At 55.3% G+C, this 27877-nt stretch overlaps 1 protein-coding gene across 1 annotated transcript; it reads left to right on the top strand.

Moving 5' to 3' along the window:
• The first annotated feature begins 1383 nt into the window (after nt 1-1383).
• On the top strand, nt 1384-27877 carry SPTBN4 (spectrin beta, non-erythrocytic 4). Its single transcript, XM_053473427.1, has 36 exons — nt 1384-1521; nt 1841-1992; nt 2796-2969; nt 3376-3467; nt 3558-3638; nt 4002-4117; nt 4620-4732; nt 5231-5418; nt 5694-5811; nt 6155-6313; nt 6436-6738; nt 6980-7130; nt 7373-7686; nt 7965-8524; nt 8992-9129; nt 10134-10890; nt 11013-11215; nt 11600-11690; nt 15245-15391; nt 18034-18300; nt 20045-20269; nt 20607-20696; nt 20917-21195; nt 21433-21563; nt 21988-22192; nt 22315-22692; nt 23187-23431; nt 23521-23659; nt 24083-24167; nt 24649-24845; nt 24925-25562; nt 26084-26150; nt 26482-26759; nt 26875-27048; nt 27233-27275; nt 27684-27877. Exons 1-36 carry the CDS (start codon nt 1404-1406, stop codon nt 27843-27845), a joined length of 7578 nt encoding a protein of 2525 aa, XP_053329402.1. The 5' UTR covers nt 1384-1403; the 3' UTR covers nt 27846-27877.

Below are 27877 nucleotides of genomic sequence, written 5' to 3'. Positions count from 1 at the left end.
GCCCAGGGCGCAGTGCGCATGCGCAGCCGGATGGTCCATGGGATGCAGTGAAGGGGATGCAGCATCCTCTCCCCGTTAATCGGCTTCATTAATTCTACCGCCAGGATTTCGGGCGCGGAGCCGGGTAAGCGGTCGGTGGGGGAGGGGGGGTTCTGGTGTCACACGGTGCGACCTCTCCGTGCAGAGCTGGGGGGTGAGGGGCTGGCAGCGCCCGGCCTAACCTGCTGGCGTCCTGCCCCTGTCATGGGGTGCAGTGTGGGGCCTGGGGGGCAGGAGACAATGCAGGGTGGGGGTATCAGTGATAATAATAATACAGGGTGGGGGTATTAGTGATATTAATTATACAGGGTGGGGGTATCAGTGATATTAATAATGCAGGGTGGGGGTATCAGTGGTATTAATAATGCAGGGTGGGGGTATCAGTGGTATTAATAATACAGGGTGGGGCTATTAGTGATATTAATAATACAGGGTGGGGGTATCAGTGGTATTAATAATACAGGGTGGGGGTATCAGTGGTATTAATAATGCAGGGTGGGGGTATCAGTGATATTAATAATGCAGGGTGGGGGTATCAGTGGTATTAATAATGCAGGGTGGGGTATCAGTGATGTTAATAATGCAGGGTGGGGGTATCAGTGGTATTAATAATGCAGGGGGGGTAATTTCTGTAATAATCTGCGTCTCCTGCCCTCACGCCGGCCGCCTGAACCAATCAGCATTCAGTAATTTAACAATAGGCGCGAGATAACCTACTGGGGAGGAATAATCATGCAGATCCTGAGAACAGGACAGTCAGAAAGTTAACGGGACAGTCTAGAGTCCCCAGGGAGGCCGCCTGTCCCTGGTGGCCGGGGGGTTATTGAAACCGCACAGCGAGGGTACACTGCCATCCGTATGCCATTATTTATACATATACAGCGCCGTTATATGCTGCAGCGTATATCTGATTGTACAGCTGGGGTACACTGCTGGCTGTATATCTGATTGTACAGCCGGGGTACACTGCTGGCTGTATATCTGATTGTACAGCGGGGGTACACTGCCCCCCCCGCGTCTCTCACACGCCACGCTGGTTTCGTGTTGTTTCTCTCTGCAGGGAAGACGCAGGACGATGCCGGTCGGCGGATCAAACATTAGTGTCAGGTATACCGACGGCACCCAACACGTCTCAAGTGTTTACGTTAAAGAGTTACCCCGACCCGTACCCCGCTCCCCGTCCCCACCCCGCTCCCCGCTCCGTACCCTGCTCCCCGCTCCATACCCCGCTCCGTACCCCGCTCCGTACCCCGATCCCCGCTCTGTACTCCGCTCTGTCGGATCTTCCCCTCCCCCGCTGGGTGTTTCTGCTCACTGGCTTCGTTTCTCATTGCGTTTAGATAAAGTTGATTGAATTGGACGTCATGGAGGTGCAGACGCCCCCCAATAACAACAGCCGGTGGGGTCCCGGAGAGCACCCCTGGGATGAGCCGGTGGCCGCGGGGAAGCTGTTCGAATGTTCGCGGATTAAGGCTCTGGCTGGTAAATATTCCCGAAGGGGTCACAGACCCCCAAACCACGGCGTAACAATCATGGACGCAGATGTCGCAACTGCGACCGCCCCCCCCCAGGAGTGACCGCCCCCCCTCCACCCGAGGGCGACCGTCCCCCCCACCCCAAGGCGACCATCCCCCCACTAGAGGGTTTCCGGACCCCCCACCCCAGGGCGACCATCCCCCCACTAGAGGGCGCCCGTCCCCCCCACCCCAGGGCGACCGTCCCCCCCACCCCAGGGCGACCGTCCCCCCACCCCAGGGCGATTGAAAACAAAATACCCCCCGCTCCGTGTCCCCCCCCGCAGACGAACGCGACGCCGTCCAGAAAAAGACGTTCACCAAATGGATGAATTCTCACCTGTCCAAAGTGCCGTGCCGCGTGAACGACCTTTACACCGACCTCCGCGACGGCTACATCATCACCAAGCTGCTGGAAGCGCTGTCTGGGGAGCAGCTGGTGAGTGCGGGGGCCGCGGGGGCCGGGAGACGAAAAGTTACAACAAGAGACTGGAATCCAACACTAGAGGGTCAGAGACTGAGATGGAACGGAATGGAGTTTTACTTTACTGAGAGGATGGTTGATGAGTTGAACAGCTTCCCAGCAGAGGTGGTAGAGGGTAATACAATGAGGGGATTAAACATGCATGGGATAGACATACGGCTCCTGAATCTAAGACGAGACCAACGACTGATTAAGGTTTGAGACTGGGGGCCGGATGGGGCCGGGATATACAGTGTGTCTGATGCCCAGGTTAGTGGCTGCTGTGCTGCTCTCACCCACTAGGTGGCGATATGTTACCAGTAGTTTTTTTTACTACGTTTAGCACCTTGGACAGAGTCTCCGGCACACGCTGGATTTCCCTTTAACACCAAACTGCCGCCGCGTATCAGTGTGCGTGTGCAGAGTGTGCTGCGTGTGCCGCTGTGTATCACTGTGCGTGTACAGAGTGTGCTGCGTGTGCCGCCGTGTATCAGTGTGCGTGTGCTGCGTGTGCCGCCGTGTATCAGTGTGTGTGTGCAGAGTGTGCTGCGTGTGCCGCCGTGTATGCGTCTGCGTGTGCCGCGGAGTAGTAGTGTATGCATGTGCCACTGTGTATGAGTGTACGTGTGCCGCGGAGTAGTAGCGTGTGTAGCTGTGCGTGTGTCGTGGTGTCGCGGTGTAGCCGGGTGGGTGCCGCGGTGTAGCTGCGCGTGTGTCACGGTGTAGTGGTGTTTGCGGTGCACAGCGTGTTTTGGGGTGACGCCGCTCTCTCCCTCCAGCCCAAGCCGACGCGCGGCCGGATGCGGATTCACTCTCTGGAGAACGTGGATAAAGCGCTGCAGTTCCTGAAGGAGCAGAGAGTCCATCTGGAGAACGTCGGCTCCCACGATATCGTCGACGGGAATCACCGCCTGACGCTCGGCCTCATCTGGACCATCATTCTGCGCTTCCAGGTCAGTCCCTCCCTGGGCTCCCCCCCCCGTGCTCTCTCACTCTCACTCTCACACTCACTCTCATTGTCTCCACTTCCATGTCTCAGTGTCCTTTTCTGCAGCTCCGCTTCTTCCTTTGCCTCTTCTCGTCCATTTTTCTTCTGTCTTTTTTCATCGTCCGTTCCTCCCCGCCATCCGCTCCGTTAACCAGGACTCCTGGAGCACTTCTGCAAAAGGGCGGAGCCTCTGTGCACACCCTCTCCCCTGATTGGTTGGGTGGGAATGTAGGGAGACATTCAGAGAGTGAATGAGAGTGCGAGAGAGTGAATGAGAGTGCGAGAGTGAATGCACTTAGCACAGTTTGACTCAGCTGAGACAGCTCAGAGCTCTCGTGGCCCTCGGGTGCCAGTAACTCTCACCTCTCCAGATCCAGGTGATAAAGATAGAAACCGAAGACAATCACGAGACGCGGTCCGCCAAGGATGCCCTCCTCCTGTGGTGCCAGATGAAAACTGCGGGGTGAGTGTCCAGGCTTCGGGGGTAATTCCATCTAACGGGGGGTGTCACCGGGGGCAACAAGCTGGACTGCTGTTCATTACATCTCTCCAGGTACCCCGCGGTGAACATCCAGAACTTTACCACCAGCTGGAGGGATGGACTGGCGTTCAGCGCTCTCATTCACAGACACAGGTACCGAGCGGCCCCCGTGGGGACGCAAGACTGGGCACAGCCTGACCGACAGCCTGACCGACCCCCCGACAGCCTGACCGACCCCCCCCGACAGCCTGAACCCCCCCCCGACAGCCTGACCCCCCCGACAGCCTAACCCCCCGGCAGCCTGAAATGCTGAAGGGTTCAGAACTCTGAAATCGCACTTATTGTTTGCCCCGGTGATTCCCCTTAGGGGTATATATTAACTGTATGTGTGTGTGTGATCTAGGGGAGATCTCCGGAGTGATCTCTGGGGGGGGGGTTGCCGTTCCATTGTTTTAGGGATCAAGTTGGTAAATCAAAGATTTCTTCTTTATTTCTTTGCGTTCTTTATGTCTGCAGACCGGATATCATCGATTTCACCAAACTGACCAAATCTAACGCGGCGTACAACCTCCAGCACGCGTTCAACACGGCGGAGCAGCAGCTCGGCCTCATCAAACTGCTGGATCCGGAAGGTGAGCCCGGCCCCCGCGGACAGACGCCGTCACACACCCGTGGAGCAGCCGCGTGGCTGTCTCTCTCTGTCGCTGGTGGAGACGATCACACACATATATATATATACTGTATATGAGGAATTCTACAGCCCTGCCCCCAACTTTAATATTCAGGGGCAATTGGGAGTAATGATTAGTGTCCAGTATCTATGGAAACCACACAGAAACTCATTACCCCAGAAGCCACTGGCAGCAAAGCGGGGGTTAACGTGGATCTGTCACTGATGTCCCCCTACCTGTCATGGAAGCAATCGTGATACCTCTCCTCTGCCGAGTCCTGCGCCAGTTACACAGCAGATAACAGAGAGATACAAAACTGAGCAGCCAATCAGGAGCGAGAGATGACTGCGGAGTATCGCATGTATTCTGTGAAGTCGGATGTATACACGCATGTTTACCCGTTGCGTTACACGCTTCTCTCTCGTTTACCCCGCGGTGACAGGCCCTTCTTGTCCGTTCACAGATGTCAACATGGACAACCCGGACGAAAAATCCATCATCACGTATGTGGTGTCTTTCTACCACTACTTCTCAAAGATGAAAGCCTTGGCCGTGGAGGGCAAGCGCATCGGAAAGGTGATTTTGAGCGCAGTCGTGCATGCGCGGGACAGAGACGCGCCGCTGGTGGGACTTGGTACATGCCAGCCCCAGCACGAAAGTTCCAGGGGGTTTAATGAGACCCCCCGACACGCGTTGATTGAAATGGGAGCGCTTCCCTCCTGCTTATTGGCTGCTTCAAGCAGCCAACGGTGATGTGTAAAACAGCGACTTGCAGGGGGTGGGGCGCTACAGCTCTGGAGCTGCAGCTTCCATTGAAGGTAAGTGATTTATTGTAAAGTACAATAAATGGGGGGGGCTGCACGGGACCCCGGTGTGTCCTTTAACCTTTAACGCGGGATTGTGAAGCTCATTCACACAAACTGTTTCACTCATACTCCCAGCTGATTGGTGGGGAATTTCTTCCCCGCCCCCTTTCAGGATCAGTTTTTTTTTTCCCCCATTAAATTAAATCTGGCGATCCCTGCGGTCCCCTGGCGTATTTGGTGAGATGCCTCTAATTATTAATCCATCCAGGTGCTGGACAAGGCCATCGAGATAGAGCGAGACATTAAGCGCTACGAGGCTCTGGCGTCCGACCTCCTCGGCTGGATCGAGAAGACCATAGAGGTCATCACCAACCAGAAGTTTGCCAACTCCCTGCTTGGCGTCCAGCAGCAGCTCCAGGCTTTCACCACCTACTGCACCACCGAGAAGCCCTGCAAGTGAGTCAGCCTCGTCGTAACGGGGGCATCTAGCATTGGACTAGCCTTATTGTTCATGGCAACCGCCCCCTGGTGGTAGGGTGCCACAGCCGGGCTTTGGGGTAGGATCAGCGGTGGGATCTTGATGGGTGGGAGACAGATTGACCAAGCAATGGGGGCAGATGAGCCCAAAGGGCAATGGAGAGCTATGGCGGTGGTTATGGCCAGAGGGAGGCTCGTCAGCCATTGGCAACCTCCGTCTGCTGCTGAGTTTTTGTTTCTTTTTTTTGCGGTAGATTCCAGGAGAAAGGGAATTTAGAGGTCCTGCTCTTTACCATTCAAAGCAAAATGAGAGAAGAAAAATACAAACTCTACGTGCCAAGCGATGGCAAAACCATATCTGATATCAACAAGGTAGGATTGGGAGGCTGAATGAGAGACCTGGGGAGGGCGAGAGAGGGGGAGTCGTGGGGGGAGAGTTTAGGAGAAGAAGAGTGAAAGGATGTTAGGGTGAGGGGTTGGGAGAGGGAGAGCCGCGGAGGATAAGGATGAGAGGCTAGGAGAGGTGAAAGTACAAGGAGAGGCTGGGAGGGTGAGAGCCGGGGAGAGCGAGGCGGGGAGGGGGAGAGCGAGGCTGGGAGGGTGAGAGCCGGGGGGGGGGGCTCGGAGGGTGAGAGCCGGGGAGAGTGAGGCTGGGAGCCGGGGAGAGCGAGGCGGGGAGGTCAGCGAGCTCAGTGCCCAGGTACATGTGTTTCAGGCCTGGACCCGGCTGGAGAAGGCAGAACACGAGCGCGAGGTGGCGCTGCGCAATGAGCTCATCCGCCAGGAGAAGCTGGAGCTCCTGTCCCAACGCTTTGACCAGAAGGCTGCCATGAGGGAAGCGTGGCTTAGCGAGAACCAGCGGCTGGTTTCCCAGGTAGTGCCTTATTTACTAAATACAGTTACAGCGCCGTACTGTGGATTGTATCACTTCCAGAGCTGGTTCCACCAGACCCAGCGATGCTGTCCAATCACTAATGGCTGACCTTCTCCCTAAAGGACAATTTCGGCTACGACCTGCCAGCCGTAGAGGCCGCCATGAAGAAGCACGAAGCCATCGAGGCCGACATATCCTCCTATGAAGAGCGGATCCAGGTGGTCGCCGACCTGGCCCAGGAGATGGAGTCCGAGGGCTACTACGATGTCTGCCGGATTTCAGCCCAGAAGGACAACATCCTACGGCAGTGGGAGCTGCTGAAAGACCTGCTCCGGGGCCGGCGAGGGAGGCTGGAGCAGAACCTGGCTCTGCAGAGAATATTTCAAGAGATGGTCTACATGATCAACTGGATGGATGAGATGCAGGTAACCCGGGGGGGTCAGTGATACAGGGCAGGGGCCAAACATGGGCCAGGAACCGACTTAACTAAACGTGACCAGTGGGTGTTTTGTTTCTTCGGGGGGTTGGGGCTCCACGTTATTCTTTGTTGGGCTTGACCTCCTTGATGGTGTTTTTGGCGACCTCCCAGGTTTAGCCACGACCCAGGCTGCTGCGTGGGGGTCCCTATTCTGTCGGTAGTGTAATTGGGGGGCCCTGTCTCTACAGGTTCCGCTGACTTCCAAAGACTTTGGAAAGCACCTGCTCGAGGTGGAGGACCTGCTGCAGAAGCACAGCCTCCTGGAAGCCGACATTGCGGCCCAGACAGAGAGAGTCCATTCCCTGAACCAGGCTGCGCTCAGGTTCACCAACATCGGCGGTACGTGAGTGCGAGTGGACACGGTGTATCCGGGGGGGGGGCTCTTTCTGAGTAAATAAGCTCTCCTGGGGTGAGTGCAGGCTGCAGAGCGAGTTCCTTTTGCAGGTGAGGGTACACGGAATTGTCACAGACATGCTTCGCTGCTACAATGAATCCGCCGGTGTTCTATTTTATTTGCTGTTCCTGTAATAGAGGAAACCTTGTGGCCCAGGTCTCACAATCCGATCCCTTCTGCCCCTCAGATTACCAGCCCTGCGACCCCCAGGTCATTTGCAACCGCGTGAACCACGTGAAGAGCTGCCTGGAGGCTCTGCGCCAGCTGGCCGAGACGCGTCGGGGAGAGCTGGAGGAGTCCCGCCGTCTGTGGTGCTTCCTGCAGGAGGTGGAGGAGGCCGAGGGCTGGATCCGGGACAAGGAGCAGATCCTGTCCGCCCCGCAGAGCTACGGGAAGGACCTCAGCGGCGTCCTGAGACTCCTCAGCAAACACAAGATCCTGGCAGGGGAGCTGAAAGGCAGACGCGCCATGCTTCAGCAGACCCTCCAGCAGGGGGAGCAGGTGAGACCCGCCACGTTCAGCGCGATGGAAAGGGGGTCTTAGGAGGGACCGGCCCTCAAACATGTGCCTGTCATTAGTACCCAGTGGCCCTAGGAGGGACCGGCCCTTAAACATGTGCCTGTCATTAGTACCCAGTGGCCCTAGGAGGGACCGGCCCTTAAACATGTCCCTGTCATTAGTACCCAGTGGCCCTAGGAGGAGCCGGCCCTTAAACATGTCGCTGTCATTAGTACCCGGTGGCCCTAGGTATTGACAGACCAATATGTCTTTCATCCAAGGTTCTAAAAAAGAGACGTAAAGGGACGTCGGGGCTTCGCCAAAGAATGGAAGACGTGAAACGCAAGTGGGAAAGCCTGGAGAAGGCCTCGGTTGCTCACCAGCAGAAGCTCCTGGAGGCCTCCAACTTCCACCAGTTCAACGCCGACACGGCCGAGCTCGCAGGCTGGCTGCAGGACACCTACCGCCTGGTCTCCAGCGACGACTTCGGCCACGACGAGTACTCCACGCAAACCCTGGTCAAAAAACACCGGGAAGCCACGGAGGAGATAGAGAAACACCGGCCGGCCGTGCAGGGCCTGAGGAAGCAGCTGTCGGAGCTGGGCGCCGACTACCGGGACCAGGTGGATGCGCAGATCAGCATCGTGGAGGTGGAGCAGCTCTACGGGGAGGTGGCGGAGGTGGCTTCCCTACGGAGCCAGTGGCTTCAGGACGCCTTGGACGTCTACAAGATGTTTGGGGAGGTTAACTCCTGCGAGGTGTGGATCGACGAGAAGGAGCAGTGGTTGGTGAAGATGGAGATCCCGCAGAGACTCGAAGACGTGGAGGTGGTCCAGCACAGGTGAGGAGGACCCAGGGTCCCCTTTGTAGAGTGGCCCTAGCGTTATACCAACCAGTGCAGCAAGAAAAAGTCTTGCCTGCTTTATTTAGCAGAATGTAAAAATCAAGTAACGGCAAAATAAATAATAAATAAATAGCAGAAATTCCAATTACCACGGAAACCACAAAATACACATCGCTTAATTACAGAAAATATGAAAAATCCCTTCTTATTACAGTTATTAATATAAAATGAATTATTTTTTATCAAGGTCCAGGCTTATGGAGAGGCTCACAGTTTTCCCTCACTTGTCTCATTCCCTTTTAGAGTGTAAGCTCTGTGACCCGGCCCCTATATATATATATATATTTTATGAGACCCTTACCTCGTGCCAGCTTGTCACCCCGGAAAATAGTAGACGTTCTGAATATGAGTGGCATTAATTCTTAGTAAATATGAATAATAACTTTTTTGGGGTATTTTTGTAGGTTCGAGAGCTTAGACCAGGAAATGAACAGCCTGATGGGCCGCGTTCTCGACGTCAACCAAATGGTGCAGCAGCTTTTGGAAAGCGGACACCCCAGCTCGTCCGAGGTTCAAGCCTGCCAGGATCACCTGAACAGCCGGTACGTGCGCGCAGAGGGGCCGGCGGGTTTAGTAGACGTGTCGAAGAATTCCGGAGCCTGCACTGATTCTGTCTGTTGGGCATCAAGCGATACCCTTGGGGGAATCTGGGGGGAGTCGTGGTGCGTTTCGGTGGGCCGATGGTTATTAATGGAGAGGAAGAGCCGGTTAGAGGGTCCGACTTCTGATTATTCAATTATTTAAAGGATAATAATAATAATAATAATAATACATTTATGGTGCCCTTGGCCAAAAAGCTGTCTCTTCCAATAGTATTAACCCTTCCTTAACACAGTCATTTAGCTTAAAATAAAGACCCTCAAATCCCCCCCCCTTGTGCCGATCTTTCCTGCTTTTGATCCAAAAGAAGGCAAAAAAACCCAATTAAGCTATTATTGGATTTTGACACTTTGGGTTAAAATAATTCCTTCTAGACTCTAAAAGGCGATCGGATTCCTCCTCGGACTGTTTATTCCGTCGTTTATACCCCTGCATGTTCTGCTTTTACCCCCTCTGGAGGCATCCGGTGTATCTGATAGACCCCTCTCTCGGCGGTGGATTCCGTTCCTTTACTGCCCTCGCTGTAAAGAATCTCTTCCTGTGTCGTGGATGAAATCTCTGCTCTTCCCGTCTCAGAGGGCGACCTCTCGTTCTTTGCACATTTCTGTTAATGAACGGGTCATCGGAGAGCTATTTATATCGGCCCCGCACATATTTATTCGTTATAATACCCCCACTAACATGACGTTTTTAGATGCAACTTCCAATCCCTTTATCCATTTTCTTGCCCTCCTTTGCCCCTTTTCTTGTTCCATAATATACTGTTTACGGACCGGTGCCCAGAATATATATTCAAGGGGAGGTCTCACCATTAATTTGTAACGAGGCAGATGACCCCCCCCCCGGGAATTAATACCCCTCTTTATAGAGGACGATATCTTATTGGCCTTTGCGGCTGCTGACTGGCATTGGGCGCATTGTTGTATTAAAAAGATGTGATCTTCAGGTGGAACCGGATCGTGGAACTGGTGGAGCAGAGAAAGGAGCAGCTGAGCGCCATCCTCCGCCTGCAGAACTACTTCCTCGAGTGCAACGAGGTGAAATCCCAGATCCGGGAGAAGAGGAAATCCATGGAGAGCACCCAGTCGGGGACGGGGGAGCTGGGCGGCGTGTTGGCCCTACAGAGAAAGCTCTCCAGCATGGAGGCCGCTCTGCTGGCCCTCGAACCCAAGCTGGTCCAGCTTCAGCAAGACGCCGAGACTCTGGCCATGTGCCACCCGACCCAGGCCATGGAGGTGCTGGTGCACTTCGAGGAGATCAGCGGAGAGTGGGAAGCTCTGAAGAGGACTCTTCAGGGCTGCGAGGATTCCCTGACCGTCGCCAGCAAGCTGCAGCAGTTTATCCAAGACCTGGACAATTTTCTCACCTGGTTGGTCAAGGCGCAGACGGCGGTGGCCGTGGAAGAGCTGCCGTCCAACCTGGCCGAGGCCGAGAGACTGCTGGGCGTCCACGCGGCCCTCAAAGAAGAGATCAGCCGCTACGAAGAGGACTACAACAAGATTCAGGCCGTCAGCGACCTCCTGAGCCTGGAGGAAGCCGACCTCCCCTACCTGTCGCTCCAGCAGTGGTTGCAGAAGCTGGAGGTGGGGTGGAACAAACTTCTGCAGATGTGGGAGAGTCGCAGAGAGGTCCTCGTGCAGTCCCATATTTTCCACCTGTTTCTGAGGGACGTCAAGCAAGCCGAGGCCTGTCTGAACAACCAGGTGAGTCCAACCTTCTTCTTGGCTTGTGAAAGGCGGGGGGTACGTTTTGGCGTCCGCGTGGCTTTTATAACCCCGAGGGATTTGCCCCGGAGATAACGATATTGTCCGTGTCCCATCCGTAGGAGTCCACGTTGGCCCACGTCGAGTTGCCCAACACCGTGGAAGGCGTGGAGCTGGCCATAAAGAAACACCGGGATTTCCTCACCACCATGGAGCTGACGTCTCAGAAGATCGTGACGGCCGTAGAAGCCGGAGAAAGCTTAATACGACTCGGGAACGTGTTTGCCGACCGCGTCCAGGAACGGATCGGCTCCATACAGAAGAGGTGAGAGTGACGGGGAGATAATCTATCTGCCCCGGCATCCCAACCACCCCCTGTCACTGTTCTCACCCCCATGACTCCACACTCCCCCTTCAGGCAGGTTTTAGGAAAATCCGGCCCCCGTCTATCCCATGCATGTTTATTACCCTCTACCACCTCTGCTGGGAAGCTGTTCCATTTATCTACTACCCCCAGTAAAGACCCCCCAAAATCTTCTGTAACAGGCGGGTCTGTAGTTTGGCCTATAGGGGTAATTAATATAATGTAATGATGATATAGATGTCTTATTATCGCATACGAAGGGTAAAGTGACCCGGCGGGGGGGGAGTTTATCGCATGCTTGTAGGTTAGACGGGGAATAAGTCCCTCTGTTGTCCGTCCTGCCAGGAGCCAGCGGAACGCGGCGTTGGCACAGAAGTGGCAGCAGCGCCTGAGAGATCATCTGCAGCTGCAACACCTACTGCAGGACTGCAACGAGGTGAGACCACCAGCCCCCCCCCCGGCACGCGTTTCCCTGCCGCCAATCAGAATCTCTCAGGGGGGCTCCGGGGCTCCCCGTTAACGCCGGATCTTGGAGGGACGGCGGCTGCGGGTTTGGGGTTTTTTTCCTCCCCCGCGAGCAGATTTTGGATGTCGCTGAGGTTTGGGAGGCTGCGGGTTCCGCTCCCTGTAACAGCTGAGAACGCAATCTGTTCGCCGTCTCCGCGTCGGTCTGATGTACGCTTCGTGACAAGGAGACAGAAGGGGCTAATAAACCACAGAACCCCACCGATCCGCCGCTCAGCCCCTTCCCACGTCACCGGGAATGCTTCAGTCCCCATTATTCATACACGTTCCGCCTCGGCTGGGAGGCCAATCCCCATATCTCTGCAAATATGCGCTGCCCCTGACCTGGCAATAGGGAAACCCCATGCTTGGATAGGAAAAAAAAGGAGTCCTCGACACAAATCAAGATCCCCCTGCCGGTTGGGGAGGTGGGTGTCATGAGTACCCCGGCAGGTCACATCTACCCCTCTCTTCACCCATTGGCAGATGGAAGGATGCTATTGAGTGGACCCCACCAAGGATCCAGTTTAGGCTCGAATGCTTGTTCTTGGCAGTGGCTCTGTTAAGAGATGCAGCATGGAAAGGGTTACTGCTGCGTATGAATGGAAAGCATGCCGTGGGAGTATAAATACCGGATTAGCGCTGCGGGGGCCCGATCCGCGCCTCCGTCTATAAACGCCGATCCTCCGCCGATTGTTACTTTGTCAGGTTTTTTTTACATTTTAATAGTTTTTTTGTATTTTTTGTGGTTTTTTTGTAACGGTTTTAACGACTTCTGGGGGCGAAAAAGTGTCAGATGGGTCCATTAAGGGCCCCGGTGCAACCAGATCCCCGTCGTCTTTTCATCAGGGGCGCCCACGCTCCCCGAGGGGATATGCGGCTCCTTCCTTCCCTCCCCGGGCCGGATACGGTGTGGGGGGGCTCCCGTGCGACCATAAGGGCTCCCTGACTCCCCCCTCGTCACAATCTGTCCGCGTCGATGCACGTGTAGAGTATATCGTGCTAAATGAATTTACCAGTGATTCTGATGCAATGTTTGAATGCTGTAGGCTGGACCATGGGGAGCCTCGTGTGGCTACTTGGTTCTTTAGGATATACATGTTACCCGGGGGTTTACAAGATGGAGAGGGAGGAGTAGAGATACTGTGAGAGGGAAGACGTAATGAGCGGGGGGAAGAGAAATATAACAAGAGTGGGCTAGGGATGGAGAGATATGGTGAGAGAGGGGATGGAGAGATATGGTGAGAGAGGGATGGAGAGATATGGTGAGAGAGGGGATGGAGAGATATGGTGAGAGAGGGGATGGAGAGAGAGGGATGGAGAGAGAGGGGATGGAGAGATATGGTGAGAGAGGGGATGGAGAGATATGGTGAGAGAGGGGATGGAGAGATATGGTGAGAGAGGGGATGGAGAGATATGGTGAGAGAGGGATGGAGAGATGTGGTGAGAGAGGGGATGGAGAGATGTGGTGAGAGAGGGATGGAGAGATGGTGAGAGAGGGGATGGAGAGATATGGTGAGAGAGGGGATGGAGAGATATGGTGAGAGAGGGGATGGAGAGATATGGTGAGAGAGGGGATGGAGAGATATGGTGAGAGAGGGATGGAGAGATATGGTGAGAGAGGGGATGGAGAGATATGGTGAGAGAGGGGATGGAGAGAGAGGGATGGAGAGAGAGGGGATGGAGAGATATGGTGAGAGAGGGGATGGAGAGATATGGTGAGAGAGGGGATGGAGAGATATGGTGAGAGAGGGGATGGAGAGATATGGTGAGAGAGGGGATGGAGAGATATGGTGAGAGAGGGGATGGAGAGATATGGTGAGAGAGGGGATGGAGAGATGTGGTGAGAGAGGGATGGAGAGATATGGTGAGAGAGGGATGGAGAGATATGGTGAGAGAGGGATGGAGAGATATGGTGAGAAAGGGGATGGAGAGATGTGGTGAGAGAGGGATGGAGAGATATGGTGAGAGAGGGGATGGAGAGATATGGTGAGAGAGGGGATGGAGAGATGTGGTGAGAGAGGGATGGAGAGATATGGTGAGAGAGGGATGGAGAGATATGGTGAGAAAGGGGATGGAGAGATGTGGTGAGAGAGGGATGGAGAGATATGGTGAGAAAGGGGATGGAGAGATATGGTGAGAGAGGGATGGAGAGATATGGTGAGAGAGGGGATGGAGAGATATGGTGAGAGAGGGATGGAGAGATATGGTGAGAGAGGGGATGGAGAGATATGGTGAGAGAGGGGATGGGGAGATATGGTGAGAGAGGGATGGAGAGATATGGTGAGAGAGGGGATGGAGAGATATGGTGAGAGAGGGATGGAGAGATATGGTGAGAAAGGGGATGGAGAGATATGGTGAGAGAGGAGATGGAGAGATATGGTGAGAGAGGGGATGGAGAGATGGTGAGAGAGGGGATGGAGAGATATGGTGAGAGAGGGATGGAGAGATGTGGTGAGAGAGGGGATGGAGAGATATGGTGAGAGAGGGATGGAGAGATGTGTTCAGAGAGGGATGGAGAGATATGGTGAGAGAGGGGATGGAGAGATATGGTGAGAGAGGGGATGGAGAGATATGGTGAGAGAGGGGATGGAGAGATGGTGAGAGAGGGATGGAGAGATGTGTTCAGAGAGGGGATGGAGAGATGGTGAGAGAGGGGATGGAGAGATATGGTGAGAGAGGGGATGGAGAGATATGGTGAGAGAGGGGATGGAGAGATATGGTGAGAGAGGGGATGGAGCGCTATAATGAGAGGGAGGATACAGAGAAATAATGAGAGAGGAGAAGGGAGGGAGGGAGGGAGGGGAGGTGACGCAGAGCTCCACTCCCCCCTCTCGCCATTCACTGCAGTGGGATAATTCCTCCTCGGTGTGCAGCGGTGGGGAAAGTGCCTGCAGACAGTCAGCGTTGCCGGCCCCCCGGCCTCGTTACCCGGGCCGGCTGAGGGGTCCGCGTGGAAGGATCAGGCAGCCCTTCTCTCCCGAGGGGATTCGCTATCTCACTGCACCAAACATGCAGCAGTGACGGGGAGGAGAGGCAGCCACGCGCCATCCGCCTGCACCGCGCTGCCCTCCCTGCTGCATCCGTCCTTCCCCACTCCCCAGCCTCACGCTCCTCTCCTGCACCCCTCATCCTTCCATCTCTCTCTCCTCCTCTCCTTCTCTCTTATTCCTTCTCTCTCTCCCCATCTCTGTCTCCTCTTCTCCTCTCCTTCTCTCTCCCCATCTCTGTACATCTCTCTTTAGATTCACCGTCCCGAGCCACGCTCCGTCTGTCCGTCCCTCTCTCCATGTCTGTCCGTCTGTCACTCTCCGTCCCCGGGTATAGTTTGCTTCCGTGAGGCCTCTCTGACATCAGGTGAATTAAGGACGCCTCTCCACCTCGTACCCCCCCTCCCACCGCGGACTCAGCCCAAGTTGCCCCGGCCCCCTCGGTCCCCCTAACGATGGGCATCCCGTGTCTCACTTTGGTCTGTGCCCCCCGCAGCTGGATGTTTGGATCCACGAGAAGACGCTGATGGCGCGGGAGAACTCCCGGGACCTGGCCCAGCGACCGCACAAAAAATGGCTGAAGCATCAGGAGTTTATGGCTGAACTTTCCCAGAACAAGAGCTGGCTGGAGAAGATCGAGAAGGTGAGACAGACGCGTCACGTTATTATATACCAACGGGGCAGGGCCTCGCCCGCTAAGCTGGCACTCTAGATAGAAAGGGGGGGGGGGACAGATGGAAGTGAGAAGGTTGCGCAGCCTCGATGCTCTGCAGGGGCTGACATTAGGGAGATCCCCGCTCCCCGCAGCGCTTCGATCCCCGCTCCCCGCAGATCACCGCTCCCCGCAGCATTTCGATCCCCGCTCCCCGCAGCGTTTCGATCCCCGGTCCCTGCAGCGTTTCGACCCCCGCTCCCCGCAGCGTTTCGATCCCCGCTCCCCGCAGCGTTTCGACCCCCGCTCGCCGCAGCGTTTCGACCCCCGCTCCCCGCAGCGTTTCGATCCCCGCTCCCCGCAGCGTTTCGACCCCCGCTCCCCGCAGCGCTTCGATCCCCGCTCCCCGCAGCGCTTCGATCCCCGCTCCCCGCAGCGCTTCGATCCCCGCTCCCCGCTCTCGGTTTGCAGCGTCAGCCGGAAGGAGCCGCAGAGCTCGTTATTGCAAATTGAAGTGTCAGCTTTTCAGGAGAGTTACCGGTCGCTGCTGCAAAAGGGACCCCCCCCCCGGGTCAGAACATTTACATTTACGTTGGGAAACGTGGCTGGGGATTACCCCGGGTCCCACTTAAAATCACTGTTAACCCTGTGAGTGCTGGAGTGCCCTTCTAGCGTGCAGCGAGGTGGAGGGTTAATAAAACGGGAAAGCGACCCCGTGCCCTCGCGGTGTTGGCCGGTGAGACAGCCTTGTCATTATTTCCTGGAGACGAGGAGAGGAGCACAAAATGGAACCAGTAATGGATTAAGGCAGGGGCAAGTGATGATTACATTCCAGGGCAGGAATGGGAGCCTGTCATTATCGGGGTACACTGGGAGTCTCCATCATTGGGATAAACTGGGAGCCCTCTATCACTGGGTTAGACTTTGGAGCCTCCCATCATTGGGGTAGTCTGAGATCCTCACGTTATTGATTGGAGGCCTCCCATTACTATGTTAGACTGCGAGCCTCTGCGACAAACTGGGAGCCTCCTGTCACTGGTATAGACTGGGAGCCTCCTGTCACTGGCATAGACTGGGAGCCTCCTGTCACTGGTAGAGACTGGGAGCCTCCTGTCACTGGGATAGACTGGGAGCCTCCTGTCACTGGTATAGACTGGGAGCCTCCTGTCACTGGCATAGACTGGGAGCCTCCTGTCACTGGCATAGACTGGGAGCCTCCTGTCACTGGTATAGACTGGGAGCCTCCTGTCACTGGCATAGACTGGGAGCCTCCTGTCACTGGTATAGACTGGGAGCCTCCTGTCACTGGCATAGACTGGGAGCCTCCTGTCACTGGTATAGACTGGGAGCCTCCTGTCACTGGCATAGACTGGGAGCCTCCTGTCACTGGTATAGACTGGGAGCCTCCTGTCACTGGCATAGACTGGGAGCCTCCTGTCACTGGCATAGACTGGGAGCCTCCTGTCACTGGGATAGACTGGGAGCCTCCTGTCACTGGGGTAGACTGGGAGCCTCCTGTCACTGGTATAGACTGGGAGCCCCCTGTCACTGGTATAGACTGGGAGCCCCCTGTCACTGGGATAGACTGGGAGCCTCCTGTCACTGGGATAGACTGGGAGCCTCCTGTCACTGGCATAGACTGGGAGCCCCCTGTCACTGGTATAGACTGGGAGCCTCCTGTCACTGGTATATATATCAGTAATTCAGATATTAGCTCCGACCCGTAGTTTGGGCTCGCAGGCATAGCATGAACCGGCTTATCTCAGCTTCCAGCGGCCAACGCTGTAATTTGCATGAAATCCTATTAATTCATCCATTTTCTCGTCAGAAAAAATAACAGGGTCAAAGATGGCTGCGGGAGACTCACCAGAATGAGCTCTTTCTCTTTTAAATCGAGCTGGAGGCGAGTAACCGTGTTAGGTGGGAACGTCGTGCAGGGAATCACTGAGTGGGAGACGTGGGGTGTCAGTGAGGACCCAGATAATGGAGGGGGGTCCTGTAACACAAAAAAAGAATAATAAAAAGGTAAAGAAGATATCTTGAAGATGTCCCTCTTGGATACAATGTATCCAGCGAGTGACCCAGAGTTAGGAACGGACTCTACAGCAAAACCCAACGAGTTCCTGGAGGCCATCTTGATCTCCAAATACTTTATTACTTCCAAGAGTCTGCCCAATGGCCAGAGGTCCCCCAGTGACCATCCCACCGAGGAATAATACTCCAGAGGACAGGAGAGGACACTAAACACGCTCTTCCCAACGGTCCACCTTCACTACTATTACGCTGATGTAATATTTGAGGAATGAAGGGCTTGATACGTTGTAGCAGCAAACGTTCGTAGAGTAAGATGTAGAGCGACCTGCACTCTCGCCACCTCAGGTGTCCCCTCTTCAGATTTAGGAACCTCCGAGGTCCAAAAAAAGCTTTGGTTCCTCTACATCTTCTCCTACGAAGACCGGCCATTAGAAAGAATCACAAACGTCATCAGAGACCTTCTCTGGGACCGTCAGGGTCATGTCCATTCCACTCTGTGGGTAATTAGTGGACGGGTCTCCTTGTGCCGAGCAGTGGGCAGCGTTCTAGTGACGCGCGGATCTCGGGGGCAAGCTTCTAGGTGTTTGCTTTTTTTCCAGGAAGGCCACCAGCTGATCCAGGAGAAACCCGAGCTGGCGGGAGTGGTGACGAAGAAGCTGGAGGAGATCCGCCACGTGTGGATGGAACTGGAGTCCAGCACGCAAGCCAAGGCCCAGCAGCTCTTCCAGGCTAACAAAGCGGACCAGGTGGTTCAGAACTACTCCGAGCTGGGCAAGAGGCTCTTCAAACTAGAGGAGCAGCTACAGCCGGTGGAACAGCCGGTCCCCAGCGTCTCCACCGTCAACACGCAGCTGAAAAAGCTTGAGGTGGGTCGCGGTGGTCCTCGCTTCCCTTATCGTTGTCTCGGTTGGGTCTTGTCATCGTTAAGCTGTTGCCCTCCTGCTCCATTGGGCTCTCGTATCAATGTACTTCGCAGAAGCTGTCTCTGTAAGTGACATCTCTCCTGTCTCGGTGCGTCTCCCACCGGCCGATGTGTAAAGTGGACCTCTCTCGAGAAAAAATGCCGTTAATCAATGCTGTTCTCTCTCTAATCAATACTGTTATATACCCACCCGATATGTATACGACGGGAGCAGCCAGCTTAACTCCCTGTTCTCGGTGTCTGCATGATTATTCCTCCCCATTAGAGTTAGGTGAGATGTATCTTAGGTGGCAGGTCCTAGATACATCTGGTGGTCATGGTGCGCATGTTCAGCCATTGTCGTGTAGACGTCCCCCGTGGGGTAACTTTATCTTCAGTGGTTAGCGGTGGGGTTCATCATTACCTGTTATCATTGGTTAAAATCACTGTCCAGGTGCTGGCTGAGGGTACTCGGGACAGCCCCGGGGGTCCACGTTAGATATCGACGGTCGGGCACCCGTCCCGTTCGGGGGGGCTCCCTTTCCATACATTACCTGCACCCCGTTCACCCGGGGAAAGGGGGGGGCGGGCAGGGGGTACTCGGTACAGCTGTATGACTCCTCTGTGCTTCGTCACCCGACAATGATCCGTTCTCCCCTTTTAACAGCATGACGCCGCTCGCGCCCGAGCATCCATCCCAACATCACTCAGCAGTTTGTATCACAGCCCAAACTGCTTGCCTGCGCACGGGTACAGTAGTTCCTCTCTGTGTGTCTTTCATTTCCACGTTCCTCCTTCCCGCCGTTCTGTCGCTCGTCTCCTCGGCTGTGCGTCTCGTTCCGTCTCTCCGGGGGGGGTATTTAAACCTTGTTTACGTTAATATATATTATATATCTCACCCAATTACTTATCCCCCACCACTAAAGTCATTTTGGGGAAACAAAAATTGAATGTAAGAAGCTTTTTGCTTGTGGGGGGGTCTTTTATTGGCCACGGTATGCAGGATGGGGTCTTATCTTGGTCTTAAAATTCTATGATGTCATTATCTATGGCATTACCTGCATTAACGAGCTCGAGGCCTAAAGCTTCACCCCCCCCAACCGTAGAAGTGCATTTAAAGCCGATAATGACTTGGGGGGCTTCTTAAAAGTAAGTGAAGCCTCGGTGATGAGTGGCCCCTCTGTTTACCCCGTCCAGTCCTTCTTCAGAACCGTACGGGGCGCCAGTGGTCTAAACTTCCACGAGTCTTTGCCGACGTAGCTGGTTTAAATAACTGGGGCAAGATCACCTTAACATGTCACTGGCGAGCGCCATCTTCGCGCCGCTCGCCGGCCCCACGTACCCCGTTACAGACGTAAACAAATTTAAATGAATTCTTCGCGTCTCGTACTCCTCGATGTTTGGAAAGCTTGCCGTCGTCAGAGAAACGGACTGGTTCTCGTCAAACCGGGCATCTAATATTTCCACAAAGTCCTCAAAATGTCGTTTTTTTTTTGTCCTTCCATATTGTGCCCACCAGAAAAACAAACCCCACCACCCTTACCAAGAGGCCGCTGGCTGAGAGTGATTTGGGGAGAGATTACGGGTTTTAGGTCATTACCCTTTGGATATTTGGTGTCCCGACCTGTAGCTTCAGTATATTAGGCGTGGAACGGCCCAGGGCCTGACACCTTAATGGCTTAGGTCTGGGTTTGTTCCCCTCGGTGCAGACGATGGAATCCCAGATGGAGGAATGGTACAGAGAGGTGGGGATGCTAGAAGCCCAGATAGCCTCGTTCCCCCTGGACCCGGCCAGCAAGGAGGCCGTGGAAGAGAAGCAGAACGAGGTCGGCACCAGGATCGTGCGGCTCATCGAGCCTCTGAAGGAGAGGAGACGGATTCTCCTGGCTTCCAAGGAGGTCCATCAAGTGAGCCGGGAACTAGAGGACGAAATTGTGAGTACGGAACAAATGTCGTGGAAGTAAAAACATCTCGTGTAGATGGCGTCCCACCCAACGTCAGGTAGACCCAACCTTTATTGTAGAGGAGACCCCTCCAAACCCAACAGGGCCAAGCATTTATTGTAGAGGAGACCCCTCCAAACCCAACAGGGCCAAGCATTTATTGTAGAGGAGACCCCACTCACTATAAAGAAGCCTCAAAAGCAATGTCATGGAGGCTAAACCATTATTGAGAGGACCCGCTGGATTACATTGTGATCGTTTGACGGCTGTCGTGTGATTGGTGCTCAGGGTCTGTCTAATTGGTCGGATTTTCTGTGATTTGTGGCAGTCCTGGGTCCAGGAGCGGCTCCCTCTCGCCACCTCTAAGGAGCACGGAAGCAACTTGCAGACGGTTCAGCAGCTTATCAAGAAGAACCAGGTGAAGACTCTGGCATGAAGTCCCTCGGCCAGCTGGCCATAGATGTAAATCTAGACGGGGCTGGAAATCTGTCATCTTGGGTGACTTTAGGTTAATATATATTGTTTAGAGGAGGGTAATGAAGAGTTAAGTGGTTTGTGCCGGCTGTCTGGTTGGGTACGGCTCAGCGAGGGGTTTCTCCAGGTTCATAGCGTTCTGTTTATTGGTTTTTTCCCATCAGAACCTGCGTCGGGAAATCCAGGTTCATTCTCCTCGAGTGGACGACCTTCTGGAACGGTCCGGGGCCATCGCCAGCATCAGGAGTCCCGAGGCGGAGGGCGTTCGGATGGGGCACGAGAACCTGCGGGAGGTTTGGGACGCGCTGCGCGAGGAGACGGATCGGAGGCAGCAGCTGCTGGATATCAGCTACCAGGTCCATCAGTACTACTTCGACGTAGGAGAGGTGGAGACGTGGCTGAGCGAACAGGAGCTTCTGATGATGAACGACGAAAAGGGAAAGGTGAGAAGCCGAAATCCGGACGGCGGCACCTCGATTACACCTTTAAGTAGCCGCTCGCCCTTCTTCCCCCTCAAACCTGTGGGATTACGGGAGAAACTCCAGCTTGTACTGCTTTAATAATTAAGGAGAGCTTCACCCATGACAACCACCAAATTTATTACAAGGACCACGTTGGGTTTAGATGAGATCGGGCAAGCGGCTCGTTTGTCATCAAATTTTTGTCCCCCGTTATATCAGGACGAGCAAAGCACCCTCCAGCTCCTAAAGAAGCACCTGATGTTAGAACAGACCATCGAGAACTACGAGGAGACCATCGGCCAGCTGTCCAGGCAGTGCCGCACGCTACTAGACCTAGGCCACCCAGACAGGTGAGAAGGAGAAATCCCACATCGGTGCTAAACCTGCATCGCCTGCGCGGACCGACGCGTTTCACGCCTTTTTTTTTAATCTATGTTATATTTTTTTTATTGCCCGATTTAATTCCGAACGGCCCCGTTACGGTAAAACACTGGGGCGTATATTCCCTAAACAGCCATTTGGGCCAGATGTGATATCCGCCGAGCGTGCACTCAAATGCGTCTGGTCACGGCAGCTGTAGGTAGCGTAACCCGGCGTGTCCGGGGACTCCCAGCTGTCCTGGGGGGGGGGGGGCGGCGACCCAACTGAATAACGGCCTTCAGAGGCTCCGATAATAATGTTGCGCGGCGTTGCTAGCTTGCATCGAGGTTGCTGTTTGCGCGTCTCCCATGCACCGAGCGCCTGACTAATGCACTGACTACTGTCCTTGCATAGCGAGCAGATAAGTAGGCGTCAGTCTCAGATTGATCGGCTCTACGTGTCTCTGAAGGACCTGGTGGAGGAGCGGAAGGCGCGTCTGGAGCAGCAGTATTGGCTCTTCCAGCTAAGCCGAGAGGTAGATGAGCTGGAGCAGTGGATCGCAGAGAAGGAGGTGGTGGCCGGATCTCCGGAGCTTGGCCAGGACTATGAACACGTCACGGTGAGTCGGGCAACGGGTCGTGGCGGGCTATGGCGGTAGGCGACTGCCGGACCCTGGAAGGAACGCGGAACGGCGTCTACGGAGAAGGACGAGGACGTTTATCGGTTTCTCCCCTCTTGCAGCTTCTCCAGGAGAAGTTCACGGAGTTCGCCAGCGAGACGGGCAGCATCGGCCATGAACGGATTTCCGCCGTCAACCAGATGGTGGACGAACTCATCGACTACGGCCACGCGGACGCCGCCACCATCGCAGAGTGGAAGGACGGGGTCAACGAGGCTTGGGCCGACCTGTTGGAGCTGATGGAGACGCGATCGCAGCTGCTCTCCGCCTCCCACGAGCTCCACAAATTCTTCAACGACTGCAAAGACCTCCTGTCCCAGGTGGAGGAGAAGAAGCAGAGGCTCCCCGAGTTAAAGGCCCAAGAGGGCAAACTGTCGGCTGGATCCCTACAACGGATATTAAGCTCTTTTGAACACGACATACAGGTCCTCGTTACTCAGGTGAGCTGCTGTAAATAATTAAATAATATATAAATTAATAAATAATATATATAGCTAAATTAATTATATGTATAAATAAATTAATAAATATATATAAATTAATAAATAATATATTAATATTAATAAATAATATATCTATATATATATAAATATATATTAATAAATAATATATAAATTAATAAATAATATATATAGCTAAATTAATTATATATATATGTATAGATAAATTAATAAATATATATAAATTAATAAATAATATATTAATATTAATAAATAATATATATATATATTAATAAATAATATATAAATTAATAAATAATATATATAGCTAAATTAGTAATATATATATATATGTGTGTATAAATAAATTAATAAATATATATAATATAAAATTTTTTAAAAAAGTCAGTGATTAGATTTTTGTGTTCTCATAAATTTCCTTATTTAAGTGAAAATTCCGTTGTGGTTTTTGACCCGTTTTCCCCGTCGGACAGGTACGCCAGCTCCAGGAGAACGCCGCCCAGCTGCGCACCGTCTACGCCGGCGAAAACGCGGCCGCCATAGTGACGAGCGAGCAGGAAGTGATGCGCTCGTGGAAGGAGCTGCTCACCTCCTGTGAAGACTGCCGTCTGCAGATCACCACCACCACCGACCGCATGAAGTTCCTGGGTCTGGTGAGGGACCTCGTGTCGTGGATGGAGAGCATTATCTGCCAGATCAGTACCGACGAGAAGCCAAGGTATGAGAATAAGAGTTTTAAAAATGTGTAGTTTCGTCCCCTTTCCGGGGGTCTCTCGTTTCACGGGGTATCTGCTGTCTCTCCGTCAGAGACGTGTCTGCGGTGGAAGGTCTGATGAGTTACCATCAGGGGTTAAAGAGCGAAATTGAGACGCGGAATAAAAGGATTGTGGACTGCGTGGAGCTGGGCAAGTCTCTGCTCCTCTCCAAACGGCCGGCTTCGGAGGAGGTAATTCCGCAGGACCATCCAGCGACGCGCCGTCCGTCCGTCCGTCCGTCCGTCTGTCTGTCCGTCCGTCCGTCTGTCCGTCTGTCTGTCCGTCCGTCTCTCCTCCGCCGCTTACTGCTAACATTACCTCAGAAGGTCCATCTTCTCCTACGAGGGACCTGTATATTTTAAGCTGGTAGTGGACCCCACCGCCCTGACCCCACGGCCCCGACCCCACGGCCCCGACCCCACGGCCCCGACCCCACGGCCCCGACCCCACGGCCCCGACCCCACCGCCCCGACCCCACCGCCCCGACCCCACCGCCCCGACCCCACCGCCCCGACCCCACCGCCCCGACCCCACTGCCCTGACCCCACCGCCCCGAGCCCACGGCCCCGACCCCACGGCCCTGACCCCTGCGTTTCATTTGTATTTTTTCCCAGATTCAGCAGGGTTTGGAGCGGCTGACGGCCAAGAAGAAGGAAATGTTGGAGAAGTGGGAGCGGCGCTGGGAATGGCTGCAGCAGAGTGAGTGAGGGGGGACAAGAGAGCGCAGACCCCAAGAGAGCCAAAGAAAGGCAGAGGAGGTGTGGGCAGCCCCCCAACATGTAATTAGGGGCTAATTAGGGTCGCCATGGAAACCTAAATAGCGCCCACACAAACTGCTGCCGGGCGCCCCCCTGATGAACGCGGGGGAGAAATCTGTACCAAAAACAGAACCGCAGCAGTGCTCTTTAACCCCGTCCTGGCCAAGAGCAGGTACCGGCCCAGGGTCTTCTAACAGGTTAAAGGGGGGCATCCCGGCGTTACAGGCGTCACAAATCCCCCAACGAACCCCAATTGGATTAAAATGCTGGTATTATGCGTGTTGCGGACCCAACTCCCATTACCCCCAGCCCCTTAAACGAGGAATAGGGGGGAGTTTAACAGGCGGTGAGGCTTCGGGGGGCTGCCGTTTGTCTCTGCTCTTCGGGACCCCCGATGACTAACGCCATCTCTGCCCGCGCAGTGCTGGAGGTTCACCAGTTTGCCCAGGAGGCCGGCGTGGCAGACGCCTGGTTAACGGCCCAGGAGCCCATCGTGAAGAGCCCCGAGCTGGGTAACAGCGTGGACGAGGTGGAGCAGCTCATCCGCCGCCACGAGGCCTTCCGGAAAACGGCCGCCGCCTGGGAGGAGCGCTTCAGCTCGCTGCGCCGCCTGACCACGGTAAGAACTGTCCGTGTACCGATTCACGTGTCCCAAACGCACACGCGTGCCGAGCGTCACGTCTCTTCTCCGTTCCCAGCTGGAGAAGCTCAAAGCCGAGCAGAACAAGCAGCCGCCGACCCCGCTTCTCGGCCGAAAGGTCTTCCCCGACTCAGCCGACTTCTCCAGCCGCCCGCCGGCGTCCGCGCGTCCCCCCGGCCACGAGAGGCCCGAGCCGGAGCCAAAAGAGACGCTCTCCGTGCCCGACGGGACCCGGCCAGAGGGCCACAGAACCCGCGCCGGGGAGCCCAGGGTGGGGTACGTGCGGCAGGAGACGAAACCCGAGCGATTGCAGCCGAAGATAGACCACGTAGACCCCAAAATGTCCGAGCGGCCGCCGTCCGCTCAGGAGGGGCACAGGACGGAGCGGTCAGACGCCAAAGCCGCGCAGGGGATGGCCACGCTGACGGTGGAGAGAGCGGAGGGCAGGGGCAGCCGGCACCCCGAGAGGAGGAGGGAGCGGCACGAGAGGCGGCTGGAGCGCCAGGAGTCCAGCGAGCAGGAGACCCCCAAACAAGAGCAGCCGGAACGCAGGCGAGACCGCCACGAAAGGAGGCTGGACAGGCAGGGATCGAGCGAGCAGGAGGAGAGGAGGAGAGAAAGGCAGGAGAGGAGGACGGAGAGACAGGAATCCAGCGACCACGAGACCCCGAGAACTGAGCCCGAGAAACACACAGGGTAAGAAGGGCAGCCACATGTATACAGGGGCCACGTGTCCGGTGTCTGTGTATTAGGAGGGGTGAGGGTCCCGGTGTCTGTGTATTAGGAGGGGTGAGGGTCCCGGTGTCTGTGTATTAGGAGGGGTGAGGGTCCCGTTGTATGTGTATTAGGAGGGGTGAGAGGTGCATGGGAGGGCATTTTGTGTATTAGGGGGGAAGAGGGTTGTGTATTAGGAGGGCGGGTTGTGTATTAGGGGGGAGAGGGTTGTGTATTAGGAGGGCAGGTTGTGTATTAGGGGGGAGAGGGTTGTGTATTAGGAGGGCAGGTTGTGTATTAGGGGGGATAGGGTTGTGTATTAGGAGGGCGGGTTGTGTATTAGGGGGGAGAGGGTTGTGTATTAGGAGGGCAGGTTGTGTATTAGGGGGAGAGGGTTGTGTATTGGGGGGGTTGTGTATTAGGAGGGCAGGTTGTGTATTAGGAGGGAGAGGGTTGTGTATTAGGGGGTTGTATCGCGTCACGTTTGGCTCCTCTGTTTGTAGGAAGACGACTCTGGCGGACATCGTGGAGCAGCTGCAGGAGAAGGAGGCCTCGCAGAACAGCCCCAGGGTGGGTATCAGACGCGGTGCGGCCCCCCGCCGCTCACACGGTGACCCCGCAGAGACCCCACAGAGTGATAAACACATCGCCGGCTCGCAGCTCACGCGGGGTTAAATCGGGGTGACATTATCGGCTGCTTTGAGACTCATTATATTTTATTAAAGAGACGCGCCGAGTAACCGGCGAGAGACTCGGGGATGGAGGTAAATGTGAGCAGGCAGCTAGAACTCAGCTTATTACTGATTCCATCTGAAGAAGAGACCTCCGAGGCGCTCAAAGATCATGTGACTTTTTCGATGTTGGCGCGCGGAGGGTGTTTATGTCTCTTTTGTATTTGAAGGGTAAGGATTCTGTGGCGCGTTTGTCCAACGGGTTGGAGAAGCTTCCGGAACGGACTCCACGGCCCGACCGCCCCAGAGCCCGAGACAGGCCGAAGCCCCGGAGGAGACCTCGTCCGCGGGACCCCAACCAGCCCCCGGGGGAGGCGCGGAGGTCTCGATCTGCCCCGGCACAGAGCAGCGCCCCTCCCCCGCCGCCCCCCACCCACTCGGTTCAGCAGGAGGGGCATCTCTTCCGGAAACACGAACTGGACGGGCCCAGCAAGAAAGCCTCCAACAGGTGTGTGGCCCCCGGGGGCCGAAGCAGGCCTTCCTCCGGGGCAGACGGGGGGGGGTGATTGCACAATAACCCCTCGTTTGTCCCTCTGCTCACCAATCTCTCCCCCCCCCGCCAGATCCTGGGTGAACCTGTACTGCGTGCTGAATAAAGGGGACCTGGGGGTCTACAAAGACGCGAAGAGCCAGGGCTCGGGGGCCACGCACGGCGGGGAGCCCCTGCTAAACCTGCACGGGGCGTCCTGTGAGGTGGCCAGTGACTACAAGAAGAAGAAGTTTGTGTTTAAGCTCAGGTGAGTGACCCGCGGGGCGAGGAGAGGTCGGGGCCGGTGACCCGGGGGGGGGGGTTCGGGGCCGGTGACCCGGGGGGCAGGATGTGAGAGAAAGTTGGGGGGTGAGAGGATGTGGGGGGGCAGGAGGGTATTGGGGGGCGAGGGAAGCCGGATATCGATACCAAGCGTCTCTTTCCTCTCTCAGGTCGGCGGATGGACGGGAATTTCTCTTCCAAGCCAAAGATGAGGTAATTCCGTGATTGCATCATAACGTCAGTTGCCACGGCGCCGGCCGGAACGCGCGTCTCGTGAGGCCTGGCCCCCGGGAGCCCGCAGGAGCTGCTCTACCTTGTTATATTTGGGGCTCCTGTGGCGCAGGGGGGGCACATATTATTAAAGAGCAACTAGTGAGCTGGGACTACAACTCCCACAATCCCCTGCCAATACCCCCGGCGTAGTTGGTGGAGGGCAGTTATTATTTATTGTTTTATATAGCGCCATCAATGGGCAGCTGATAGGTCCCCCCAACCCCACTACCCCAGGGCAGGTAGGAAGCCCCCCGAGAGGTCTGCGCATGCCCCCGTAGAGTAAAGCGGACGCCGGGGAGGAAGAACGCCGCCGGGTCTCGGGTAACGGTTCTGTGGCTCTGTTTGCAGGAAGAGATGAAGAACTGGATGGCGGCGATAACCACGGCGGTCTCCGAACACAACGAGATCGCCCGCTGGAGCCAGAGCCTCCTCACCACCTCGTCCACCGACGAAGGGACCGCCAAGCGGGAGAGCGAGCGCAGATCCAGCGCCGGCGGCAGGAAGAAGTAAACCCGGCCGTCCTGCCGCTCCGTCCGTCCGTC

This window comes from Spea bombifrons, chromosome 8 (genome assembly GCF_027358695.1).
Source record: "Spea bombifrons isolate aSpeBom1 chromosome 8, aSpeBom1.2.pri, whole genome shotgun sequence".
Lineage (NCBI taxonomy): Eukaryota > Metazoa > Chordata > Amphibia > Anura > Pelobatidae > Spea > Spea bombifrons.
This window is presented reverse-complemented; position numbering and strand designations above follow the sequence as displayed.

What these genes read in the sequence shown, in the direction of transcription:
- SPTBN4 (XM_053473427.1), top strand. Translation starts at nt 1,404, where the DNA reads ATGGAGGTGCAGACGCCCCCCAATAACAACAGCCGGTGGGGTCCCGGA. An exon ending in CTGGGAATGGCTGCAGCAGA is followed by an intron (nt 24,168 to 24,648) that starts GTGAGTGAGGGG and finishes CTGCCCGCGCAG; the next exon opens with TGCTGGAGGTTCACCAGTTT. An exon ending in GAGCCCGAGAAACACACAGG is followed by an intron (nt 25,563 to 26,083) that starts GTAAGAAGGGCA and finishes CTCTGTTTGTAG; the next exon opens with GAAGACGACTCTGGCGGACA.